The following is a 13,463-nucleotide window of genomic DNA, read 5'->3' on the forward strand; positions in this document are numbered from 1 at the left end:
TCATTATATGTCAAAATATATACATATTTAAAACCTTGAAATTGGGTTCCAGTTCTGCTAAGGCAGCATATATTCACTATAGCCTGTGTCTCCTACTGTTTACAACTGAAAACACTGGATAAATACAAAAAACAACTACCTGAAGACTCTGAAAAGTAAACAAAAGCAGGGGAATCATGGAGGGAGTTAAAACATGGAGAAGCCGCTACACAAGGATGAGTTCCAAGTTTTCTCTTTTTAGGCTCTCTTAACAGCTTTGCTCCAAGGGTAAGCAGAGTCCTGGAGCAGACTGGCAGCAGGGCAGCACAGGTAGCTAAAAGTCTAACAAAAACCCCATCTTTCTGGGCGCCTGGGTGGCTCAGTTGGTTAAGCGACTGCCTTCGGCTCAGGTCATGATCCTGGAGTCCCTGGATCGAGTCCCGCATCGGCTCCCTGCTCAGCAGGGAGTCTGCTTCTCCCTCTGACCCTCCCCCCTCTCATGTGCTCTCTCTCTCATTCTCTCTCTCAAATAAATAAATAAAATCTTTAAAAAAACAAAAAACAAAACAAAACAAAAAAAACCCATCTTTCTAACCAGAGAGACTAGGAAAAGAAATCCATACAGGTCAGAGAGTAAGAGTAAGCTCACAGTGGAAAGAGCCAGAGAAGAGGATCCCTTATTTCTGTGTATGGACTTACAAATCTCAGGCTCACTCTTCAGCTAAGTATGAATAGGACAGACCCAAAGCCGCACAGCAAAGGCTTGGAGAACTGAACAGAGACTTTAACCACGACCCACAGAAGGCAAGACAGAAAGTGTCTGAACACAACTGGGTTGACTGCTTGCTAAAACAAAAACATGAACATTCTCTAGAAGATCTATACAATGTAACAATCACCTGTCCCCAATACAATCCAAAATTAATACAGAAAAGAACCAGGAAAAGGAAAGTGTGACCAGCTCTCAAGGGAAAAAATAATCAACAGATGCAAAACCCGAGAAGCCCCAGATCATAGAATTATCAGACAAAGACAAAAATAACCATTTGGACTATGAGGTAAGGAAAACACAGTAAAAATGAATAAAAAGATATGAGTTCTCAGCAAAGAAATGGAACCTATGAAATGAGCCAAATGTAAATCTTAGAATTGAAAATGCAATATTTAAAATAAAAAACTCACTACAGATGGGTTCAAGAAGAAGTTTCAAGAAGAAGGCAGAAGAAGGCAGACGCTTAACAACTGAGCCATCCAGGCGCCCCATGAAAAAATTATTATTATTATTTTTAAAGATTTTATTTATTTATTTGACAGAGAGAGACACAGCGAGAGAGGGAACACAAACAGGGGGAGTGGGAGAGGGAGAAGCAGGCTCCCCACAGAGCAGGGAGCCCGATGCGGGACTCGATCCCAGGACCCTGGGATCATGACCTGAGCCGAAGGCAGTCGCCTAACCAACTGAGCCACCCAGGCGCCCCCATGAAAAAATTAATAAAATACTTTACATTCTATTTTTCATTTTAAGTCTTCAAAATCCAATGTGTACTTCACACAACACATCTCAATTTGGACTAGCCACATTTCAAGGATTCAATGGTCACAGCTAGTTAATAGCTACTGTATTAGACAGCATAGGTTTAAACACTCCAGTTAAAAGGCAGAAATTGACAAAGGATAAAAAACAATACACTTTGCCTATAAAAGATACACCTTATACAGATAAATAACATAAATAGTTGAGAGCAAAAGAGTAGAAAAGAATATATCATGCAAATAGTAAGCGTAAGAATACTGGAGTGGCTATTTTATTTATTTATTTTTTGAGAGAGAGAGAGAGAGAGTGGGTGAGGGAGGGTAGAGGAAAAGGGAGAGAGAATCTTAAGCAGGCTCCACGCTCACTGCAGAGCCTGAGATCATGACCTGAGCCGAAATCAAGAGTTGGACTTCAACTGACTAAGCCACCCTGGTGCCTCTGGAGTGGCTATTTTAGTCAGATAAAAGAGACTTCTAAACAAAGAATATAACCAGACATAAAGTAAGATATTTCATAATGAAAAAATGGAAGACATACAACTATAAATGCACTTGTGCTTTATAACAAAGCCTCAAAATAAATGAAGCAAAAATTGACAGAACTAAAGGGGAAAGAGACAATTCAACAATTAATAGAAGAGATTTTAATACTCCTCTCTCAGTAACTGATAGAGCAAAACAAATAAATCACTAGAGACATAGATCTGAAAATCCTATCAATCATCTCAATTTAGTTGACATGTTGAGAACACTACATCTAATAACTGCAGAATCTGCATTATTTTCCAAGTGCATATTTATAAATTCACCAATAATATATACCATATGTTGAGCCATTAGATAAAATTCCATAAATCTGAAAGGATCAAAATCAAAGTGTATTCTCTGACCACAGCAGAATTAAATTAGAGAGCAATAACAGTAAGATACCCAGGAAAGTTCCAAATACCTGGATATTAAATAGCACACTTCTTCTTCTTTTTTTTTTAAATGCATTTGATTTTTATTTATTTGTCAGAGAGAGAGAGAGCATAAGCAGGGGGAGCAGCAGAGAGAGAGAGAGAAGCAGGCTCCTCACTGAGCAAGGAGCCTGATGTGGGACTCGATCCCAGCACCCTGGGATCATGACCTGAGCCAAAGGCAGACGCTTAACGACTGAGCCACCCAGGCGTCCCTAAATAGCACACTTCTAAATAATTTACAGGTCAAAGACAAAATTATAAGAACATTAAAAATGTTTTGAACTGGGGATGCCTGGGTGGCTCAGTCGGTTAAGCATCTGCCTTGGGCTGAGTCATAATTCCAGGGTCCTGGGATCGAGTTTCATGATGGGCTCCTTGCTCAGCGGGGAGCCTGCTTCTCCCTCTGCCTGCCGCTCCCCCTGCTTGTGCTCTCTCTTTCTCTGATAAATAAAATCTTTAAAAAGTATATTTTGGGGCACCTGGGTGGCTCAGATGGTTAAGCGTCTGCCTTTGGCTCAGGTCATGATCCCAGGGTCCTGGGATCGAGTCCCACATCGGACTCCCTGCTCCTTGGGAGCCTGCTTCTCCCTCTGCCTCTCTCTCTCTGTCTCTCATGAATAAATAAATAAAATCTTTAAAAAAAAAAGTATATTTTGAGCTGAATAATGATGAAATATATTAAATTTTATAGAAGGTAGCTAAAATACTCCTTAGAGGAAAGCATACAGCTTTAAATACTTATATGAGAAAAGGAGAAAGATCTAAAATAAATGACCTAAGGTTCTCCTGTAAGAAACTTAAAAGAAGAAAACCAAAGTAAACCCAAAGTAAGTTAAAGGAAGGAAAAAAAAAGAGCAGAAATCAATGAAATGGAAAAATAGACAATAAAGAAAATTAACAAAGCCAAAGCTGAATCTTGTTAAAGCTCAACAAAACTGACAAATATCTAGCTAGACAGATCAAGAAAAAAAAGGAAAAAGAACACCAATCACCAATACAAGGAATAAAAAAGAAGTTATCACCATAGACCCTATAGACATTAAAAGAATAATAAAAGAATACTTTGCACAAATTTCGCCAATAAATTTGACAACAATGAAATGGGTAAATTTCTTTAAAAATATAACTTACAAAAATTGATAGACCCTGGAAGAAACAGAAAATCTGAATAGGCCCATCTCTATTAGCCAATTTTCACTTATCAAAAACTTTCCCAAAAAGAAACCTGAAAAGCACTTGATTATACTGGTAAATTCTATGAAACAGTCAAGGAAGAACTAACACTAATCTTACACAAACTTTTTCAGAAAATACAGAATGAATGGTCACTGCTCAATTTGTTTTCTGAGACCAGCATAACTTTAATACCAAAACCAGGGAAAGAAGAAAACTACAGACTTTCTCTGTCTGACTTATTTTATTTAGCATAATACCCTCTACATCTATCCATGTTGTCACAAATGGCAAGATCTCATTCTTTTTTTATGGCTGAGTAATATTCCATTGTGTTTATATACACAGAAACCCCCTCCCCACACACACACCCCCACGCACACGCGCGCGCACACACACACACACACACACACACCCTGCATCTTTATCCAGTCATCTATTGATGGACACAGGTTGCTCCCATATTGTGGCTATAGTAACTAACACTGCAATAAACATGGGGTGCAAATATCTTTTCAAATTAGTGTTTTTGCTTTCTTTGGATAAATATCTAGTAGTGGAATTACTGAATTGTATGATATTTCTATTTTTTAATTTTTTGAGGAACTTCCATACTGTCTCCACAGTGATTGTACCAATTTACATTCCTATCAAAAGTGCATGAGTGTTGGGCGCCTGGGTGGCTCAGTTGGTTAAGTGACTGCCTTCGGCTCAGGTCATGATCCTGGAGTCCCGGGATCGAGTCCCGCATCGGGCTTCCTGCTCGGCAGGGAGTCTGCTTCTCCCTCTGACCCTCCCCTCTCTCATGTGTTCTCTCTTATTCTCTCTCTCTCAAATAAATAAATAAAATCTTTACCAAAAAAAGTGCATGAGTGTTCCCTTTTCTCTACATCCTTGCCAACACTTATTTTTTATCTTTTTGATATTTGCTATTTTGACTAATTGTGATTTTAATTTGCATTTCCCTGATGATTACTGATGTTCAGCATCTTTTTATGTATCTGTTGGCCATCTGCATGTTTTCTTTGGAAAAATGTTTATTCAGGTCCTCTGCTCATTTTTCAATTGGATTATTTGGGGGTTTTGATGTTGAGTTTTATAAGTTCTTTATATATTTTGGATATTTAACCCCTTATCAGATATATCATTTGCAAATATCTTCTCCCATCCAGAAGTTGCCATTTTGTTTTGTTGATGGTTCCCTTTGCTTAATTGTGGTGTAGTCTCAATAGTTTATTGTTGCTTTTGTTTCTCTTCCCTGAGGAGACATATCCATAAAAATACTGCTAAGGCTAATGTGTCCAAGAAATTACTGCCTTTGTTTTCTTTTAAAAGATTTATGGTTTCAGGTCTCAACTTTAGGTCTTTAATCCATTTTGAGTTTATTTCTGTGTATGGTATAAGACAGTGGTTCAGTTTTCCCAGCACTACTTATCTAAGAAACTGTCTTTTCCCATTATACAGTCTTGCCTCCTTTGTTGTAGATTAATTGACCATACAAGTGTGAGTTTATTTCTGGGCTCTCCTGTTCAGTGATTTATATGCCTATTTTTCTGCCAATACCATACTGCTTTGATTACTATAACTTTGTAGTCTATCTTGAAATCTGAGACTGTGATACCTCCAGCTTTGTTCTTCTTTCTCAAGACTGTTTTGGCTATTTGGAGTCTTTTGTGGTTCTATACAAATTTTAGGAATATCTGTTCTAGTTCTGTGAAAAACACTACTGGTATTTTGATAAGGATTGCATTGGATCTATAGATTTCTTCAGGTAGTATGAATATTTTGACAATATTAATTCTTCCAATCCATGAGCATGGTATATCTCTTCAGTTGTTTGTGTCATCTTCAATTTCTTTCATCTATGTCTTACAGTTTTCAGAGTATAAAACACTTTCATCTCCTTGGTTAAATTTATTCCTAGGTATTTTATTCTTTTTGGTATAATTTAAATGGAATTGTTTCCTTAATTTCTATTTCTGCTACTTCATTATGAGGGTATAGAAATGCAACAGATTTCTGTATATTAATTTTGTATCCTGCAACTTTCCTGAACTCATTTATCAGTTCTAATAGTTTTTCTTTAGTGGGATCTTTAGAGTATTCTATATATAGTATCATGTCATTTGCAAATAGTGACAATTTCACTTCTTCCTTACCAATCTGGATGTCTTTTATTTCTTTTTCTTATCTGATTGCTGCAGGACACACAATACTCTTTTCAGTGGCTGAGATGTTTAAAACTGTTGGTGAGGATGTGAAGCAACTAAAACTCTCATACACTACTGATATTAATGAAAAATAATACAACCACTTTGGAAATGAAAAGAAAAAAAATCCTCCAGATCTCAACAACCAGTTTTTCCATTTTCCTTTCTGCAAGTATTCATTCAAACACAATATGAAATATTTGGAATTACCTATGTAATTTTTATCCTTTTTTTTTTTTTTTACTTAATGGTTCATAATAAGTACCCCTGATTTACATAATACAAATTATTTGTATAATCTGTTATCTCAGTGTTGGTATTGTCCAAGACTACCTGTTCTAAAAAGTCTAGTATCAAGATAGCTTACATTCACTTTGCACAGTACGGCAGAGCCAACATGGAGGTAAAAGCAATTAGTGAATTCTTCTTTTTAATGGCAAAAATGAAATTTCCTCAGTGAAATTTACTAAGTTAATCTAAATCTCACCAAAGATATTACCTTCTGGACAGAGTCCCAGGGCTTCATAAGTAAGGAGTTCATTGACAGAAAAGCAATCATGAAGTTCTATAACATCAATATCATTTGGTCTCAGGCCAGATTTCTCATAGCACTTTCTGGCAGCTTCTTTACTCATATCAAAGCCAACCTAAAACCAAAACCACATATAAATAAATTAAGGGCATCAAAACTGGGACTTTTATATAAGATTCATAAGAGATTAATATGTATAACCTTTAATAGCTGAAAATTGAATGCACATATTAAAATCTCAGTTGATTCTATATTACACAGAAAGTCAAAATAAAAGAATACTCAGAATGGAGAATGTACATATTGAATTCTGTACTATAAAGAACAGAATTTTAAATAAGATATATAAAAAGGACTTATAATTCCTCGGGCCATATCTTGTGCAGTTACAAAAATTCTTATCAAACCACAATATGTTGTTGTGGTAAATAGGTTGGAAGAGATAGATCAATAGATCATTATGACTCAGATACACTAAAAACTATGAGGAATTTCTACATGAAAATAAACAATCTTCATTTAAAAAAATCATATAGGATACGATTTTTCCAAATCCTTGATCTTAACACCCCTTTGCCCTCAGATAATAACAAGTCAACTTTTCTCCAAGGAATAAAATTGTGGTGTAAATATACTGTACTCAGAAAACCTGAGACGTTCTATCTCAGCCACATCCCAGCTTTGTGATCTTGGGCAAGTTATAGAGACATTTTCAAATTCAAAGCATTGTTGCAATATCATTTTGTAAACTCTAATTACCTTTTGATTATTATATATGTGCATATATATGCACCTTTGCATTTCTTTAATATGTATGTGTGTATCTTCAAATATTCAACTAACTCTGTCTGAATTCTCATTTTTTTAACTTCCTCCATATTTACTCAATCTTTAATCAGCGTTTTTAAAGTGCTAAGGGTCAAGAAAGTTCCCTGAAAATATCCTTGTTTTTCCCTCAGCTGTGTAAGAAAGGAGCTCTGGGCATATCCAGTCAACTCAAAAAGAAAAAAGCCCACCAAAACAGCACGTTTAGTTAGTTAAAAATGCATGCGTGGCTCTATCACAAGAAGCATATGTTCTCATCAGTTTTTTTCCCTTAACAGATTCTTAAGGATGGGTTATAATACTAAATTTTCTGGACTGATTTTTTTTTCAAGTAAATAACTTCTAGAGCGAATGACAACATGATGTCACCTTAAAATTTTTAAACAGAAATCCCTCAATTGATAAATAAAATAGAATCTCAGACATACCCTATATGTTGGCTAATTGAACTTAATTTAAAAAAAAAAGCATCTCAGACATACCATTTTAATAATGCTTTTGTCTTCAAATGAGCTTGGCAAATCAGTTACCATCTCTTGTGCCAAAATTTCCACAGCTTTGGATTCCAGGCCATACTTCCGTACAAATATTTCACTAGCCAAAATTGCCGCTGCAGCACCATCTGAAGTGGGACTAAGAGGAGGTAACAATTATTTACACCCAGTCTACCTCTATCCTAGGATTATAGACTAGGAGTTCTTTCTATGTGGAAAGAAAAACTGAGGATGTTTGCTCGTCATTGCACTGTCTTCATTGTGAAATCTACAGTTAAAAATTATACATGCTTCCCACTTGAGGACTGAACCTCTATCAGAACTTAAATACTATCAGTCACTGCTTGGTCTCTAAGAGTCTCTCCCAAAAAGTTCTCATTGCAAAGAACCCTGGATTAGCCTCTGCCGATGCATAAGACAGCTCAGAGTGACTTCTGAGGAGTCCACAGGTTATTTTTATCCTAGTACAATAAAAATTCCACTATAGGCCTAATTAGCTCCAGCTTTGCTGTTTCCCAAATAACCAGTCATGGAATCCTTTTGAAAACTGGGAAAAGATGGGATACAGATACCAGAAAGTCCAAACCAGAAAGTGGTTTAGTTAAGACTTTGGTGATCTCCTCAAAATAGCTCTTTTCCTTATAGCAAGCTGTAAAGGAAAGTGGCAGACACAAAAAGCCTTCTCTGAGTTCAGCTGGATTTATAAATGGGCAGACCTTCATATTGCAACAGATAAAAGCTGACTCCGTTTGTTCACTTGCATGCTAGCCAGTATCTTCCAGGAGACAGATATTGTTGAGCAATTTTCAAGATGCAACTATTACCATTATTAGAGCTATTTTCTCTTGTTTTTCATTTTTCTTGTTTCACATTTACTCTTAGTTACTATAATTGAGTAACATTTCCTAAGGTAGAAGCATACAGCAGAGAAAACAAAACGCTTAAGGGAGAAACTCTGGACTCCACTGGCCTCCTAAGCCACATTTACATGAATAAAATACAATTTTTAAAAAGTAGGTAGAACTCATGAAAGAAGGAAATAAAATACAGAATTTTCCAAGAGAAAAGACAGTCTGTCTCTAGATATGAATAAGAAGTACAGGTCCTCCCTCCAGAGTGAGGACACATTAGCAGGAGTGCTGCAGAAGTAGATACAGATTTACCCAGACACAAAGCCTAAGGTTTACCTAAGGCGGGGGGGAGGGAGCAATTATTTTTCTCTATTAAATATTAAAATGTGGGGGCACCTTGGTGGCTCAGTCAGTTGAGCATCCGACTCTTGGTTTCAGCTCAGGTCATGATTTCATGGGTCGTGGGATCCAGCCCCACACTGGGCTCCGCACTCAGCAGGGAGCCTGCTTGAAGATTCTCTCTCGCTGCAATCTCCCTCCCCTCCACTCTCTCTCTCAAATAAATAAATAAATCTTTTTAAAAAATAAATAAATGAATAAATAAATATTAAAATGTGGTTTTCTTACCAACATTGTAAGACAGTCAAATAATCAAAAACTTCTCGAGATGTCATCACTTCGTCTAAACTGTATTCTTGTTGGAACTGGGAATGCCTAAGTACAAAATAAGTAGTTACAGAATCGGAGGTAGCAATAACAATTTTGTTGAAAATATTCTGATCCAAAAGTCAGAGAATAATATGTAAATATTGTTTTTACAACCAAAAGACAGGCTTTTATGAAGTTTCAACCTTTAATATAAGTTGTTTGAATTGAAGTTTTTAAAAATCTAATCTCCAAAATACCATATGCTGTATAATAAAAAATTTGTCTAATCTTTGTCCTGGGTTCCTAGCATAGAGCTTCTATAACCCTTGCAATTTTCTGAGTTATAGGAGTGTCTCTGTTATGCTAATAGGGTGACTCATAGTGGGCCCCTTGTTAACTGGGGAGGGGAAGAGGGAAGGCAAGGGGCTGGTCACCCAGAAACACCAACCATGTGAATACAGGATTAGGACTCTTGAGTCACTTTGACTGCTGAGGAGAAGGGAGGGGGCTGGAGATTGAGTTCAGTCATGTGGCCAATGATTTAATCAAGTATGCCTGCATAATAAAGCCCCAATTAAAAACTCTGGACACTGAAGCTTGGGTGAGTACCTTCATATATCAGGAGATTGATGTGTCCCGACTCCATGGGAAGAGGGTACAGAAACTCAGCTTTAGGAATTCTCTCAGACATTACCCTATGTGCCTCTTTATTTGGCTGTTCCTGAGTTGTATCCTTTATAATAATACTGTAATCATACGTATAACACTTTCCTGAGTTCTGTGAGTAACTCTAGTGAATTATCAAACGTGAGTGATCATGGAAACCCCTGAATTTACAGTCAGTTGGTCAGAAGTACAGGTGGCCTGGGGACCCTACTTGTGGCTGCCATCTTAAGCGAGGGCAGTCTTGTGGAGGACTAAGTTCTTAATTCAGGGGTCTGCATCAACTCTAGTGGTTAGTGACAGAATTGAATTGCAGTACACCTAGTAGGTGTCAGATCAGTTGGGGGTTAAATAGGATACCATTTTTCCCCCCTGGAGAATTATTAAATACTAGTTCCTTATAAGCAAAACAAGGGTGCCTGGGTGGCTCAGTCGGTTAAGCGTCTGCCTTCAGCTCAGGTCATGATCCCACGGTCCTGGGATTGAGCCCCATGTCAGGCTCCTGCTTAGCAGGGAGTCTGCCTCTCCCTCTCCCTCTGCCCCTCCATCCCTCTCATGCTCTCTCTATCTCTATCTCTCCCTCTCAAATAAATAAAATATTTTAAAAAATAAAAAAATAAAAATAAAATCAGATGGTTTCAGAAACTGCTCTGGCACAAATAGCAGAAACAGCAGACACCACAAAGGAGATTCTAAAAGCAAATTTCAACTGGTATGGAAATTAATAAGCAATTCAAATGTTTAGAAATAAAGCCCATGTAACTTAGATCTGTATACTAGTATCTGTACCTCTGCTTCTAAAGTTAACTTTGACCATCACCAACTTCCAAAAACACCTAATTTGTGCCAGATCCTGTGCTAGGCTCATGGGATATGGGTATGTCCCATGGGTCCTTACCCTCAAGGAATTCAGTCTGAATCTGTGCCAAACAAATATAATATGATAAATATGACGACAGAGATGTTATACAGGGGGGCACCTGGGTGGCTCAGTCAGTTAAGCATGTGACTCTTGGTTTTGGCTCAGGTCATGATCTCAAGGTCATGGGATCAAGCCCTGCATTGGGCTCTGAGCTCAGCAAGGAGTCTGCTAAAGTTTCTCCCTCTCCCTCCACCCTTCCCTGTACTTGTTTTCTCTCTCTCTCTAATAAGTAAATAAATCTTAAAAAAAAAAAAAAAAAGATGTTAAGAGAAGTAATGACATTTGGGTTGGGGATTGATGGGTAAGTAGATATTCACCAAGCAAAAGAACGGCAAAAGGATATTCCACGGAGAGCTAACAGGCTAAGTAAAAACACAAAAGTGAGTATTATATACTATACTTAGGGGGAAAAAAGTAATCTGGTGAGGCTAGAGATTGGGAATAGCCAGAAAGTGGCAGGAAATAAGACTGGCAAAGTAGAGTGGGCCAAATTATAACAATCTTATTATCTCATATGAAGGAATTTGTATTTTATCATGTAAGTAATGAAAATTCACTAAAGCTTTTGCAATACCTTTACATCTTTCATAAAATATCCTTTGATCTAGGGCATGGGATTAGATATTACTTGTTAATTAAGTATGCCCTGAACTCAAACATCAATTTAAAATTAGGAGAATCAGGAGAACGAGCAGTAGCATGAAATATTAGAAATATGTGGTAATGAGGGGCGCCTGGGTGGCTCAGTTGGTTAAGCGACTGCCTTCAGCTCAGGTCATGATCCTGGAGTCCCGGGATTGAGTCCCGCATCGGGCTCCCTGCTTGGTGGGGAGTCTGCTTCTCCCTCTGGCCCTCCTCCCTCTCATGCTCTCTGTCTCTCATTCTCTCTGTCTCAAATAAAAATAAATAAAATCTTTAAAAAAAAAAAAAAGAAATATGTGGTAATGATCCATTTGTGGTATAAAATATTCCTTGTCATGGTTTTATGTTAGTAAATATGACAAAATTTGTTTAATAGTTCAGAAACAATTTACTGAGCACCTATCATGTTCCAAGATCCCTGCTAAGCATTAAGATCAGGAAGAGATGGCTCTGGTCCTCAAGGAGTTTACAATCTAGTAGGAGGAAATATAAACATTATTTTACCACTACTTAGAATGATCCTGTGCAAGTTGCTTCATTTCTGTAAACCTCATTTTCCTTATCTATAAAATGAGAATAAAAATATCTACCTTATAGGGTCCTTGAGAGGATTAAATCAAAATGTACATAAAAATACCTAGCACAGTGACACACAGTTAGCATTTAATAAAGCTAGTTATTACTCTCTTATTGCCTAGTGGTATTGCTTTTGTAGAGATTAATTCAATTGCCAGTGAACCAATTTTATTCAGCAACCATTAAGTACATGCTATAACCCTGGCGTTGCAGTAGGCACGAGGGATTCAAAGATGAATGATCTGTAATAAACAAGATGTAATTTTACTTCAGATCATTTAGGATATAATAATCATATTATTCTACCAGAATAAGAGTTAATGACACTGACATAATTAAAACACATTACTAAAGTAATACAAATATTTAATAGAAAGTAATTAAAATGGCTACTAATAGGCATTTTATGAACACTTCAAGAAAAGTTTTAAGGAATGGTTTAAAATGGTCACTGGTTATTTTCAACCAAAATTATCACAAAAATTTCAATACTGCAGTTGCAATGTATGACCAATTACATCTTTAACAACAACCATTCACACTCTTTTGTAAACTTAAATGGCATCCTAAATACAAACAGACCCAAAACTAAAACTGTAGTCAAAAGTTTACTTGGGCCAAGCCTTTTATCTGAAAGACAATAAAACATTCTAGTTAATATCTTTGAGGTCTTGCATTTACCTTTCAAGTATAAAGTTATATATTACATAGCAGGATAACCCAGATTTTCACTATTTCATATTTCCAAAATACTTACGGGTTATTAACTGAATGTTTATGATTTTTCCATCCAATTTTTGCAAACTGTTCAACTTTTGTTCCTGCAGGGAAACCAAACATCTATTAGTGGGTCAATGCCTTCCTATTGCTTATTAACAAACGTTGCAATGGTACTCAGTGTCCTGCCAAATATTTCTACCTTTTCCCTGGTACACATTATCAGTACTGACAACTTCAACACTGATCCCTCACATAAATACTTCTTTAATTAAACTTGAGTATAGTTGAATCCACTAATAAGCATATGACATGAAAACAGTTCAAACTGGCCAATTCTACCTAGTATAACTAGAGTCCAATTTCAAAAAACAGAAAATATAGCCTGGGATTAACAGTGGATATAAGGCAGGAAAGCACTGCCAGAAATTTTTCAAGGAGTCTGCCAAAGCATCCCAATGCTCCTAGATTAAGTGAATTTTACAACTCACATCCTCCAGGACCTGATCCTTCTCCTTCCTTATGATAAGGCAAAAGGGTTTTCAGAAAAGTTACAGCATAACAAGAAATATGTATGTTTTTAAATTCCTTAACAGAAAGCTTAAAGATTAGTGTCAGGAAAACAAAAGCATACATTAAGAAAGTAAAATATGAAAAAAAATTTTACTACTTTTTTTTTAAAGATTTTGTATTTATTCAATTGAGAGAGAGTGCGAGCGAGCGAGAGAGAGCAAGA

At 36.7% G+C, this 13,463-nt stretch overlaps 1 protein-coding gene across 3 annotated transcripts in view; it reads right to left on the bottom strand.

Annotated features, from left to right (window-relative positions):
- Positions 1 to 13,463, bottom strand: part of SCP2 (sterol carrier protein 2) — a 106,052-nt gene that overhangs the window by 53,937 nt on the left and 38,652 nt on the right. For all 3 annotated transcript variants that reach the window (XM_035018530.1, XM_035018532.1, XM_035018531.1), the window contains exons 7-10: positions 12,768 to 12,831; positions 9,187 to 9,273; positions 7,697 to 7,847; positions 6,357 to 6,504 (exon numbers count right to left, since the gene is read on the bottom strand). In XM_035018530.1, coding sequence (XP_034874421.1) covers positions 6,357 to 6,504; positions 7,697 to 7,847; positions 9,187 to 9,273; positions 12,768 to 12,831 — 450 coding nt within the window. The remainder of the gene's footprint in view (positions 1 to 6,356; positions 6,505 to 7,696; positions 7,848 to 9,186; positions 9,274 to 12,767; positions 12,832 to 13,463) is intronic.

The sequence above is a fragment of the Mirounga leonina genome, unplaced genomic scaffold (genome assembly GCF_011800145.1).
Source record: "Mirounga leonina isolate KUSES-001 unplaced genomic scaffold, KU_Mleo_1.0 Mir_173, whole genome shotgun sequence".
Taxonomy (NCBI): domain Eukaryota; kingdom Metazoa; phylum Chordata; class Mammalia; order Carnivora; family Phocidae; genus Mirounga; species Mirounga leonina.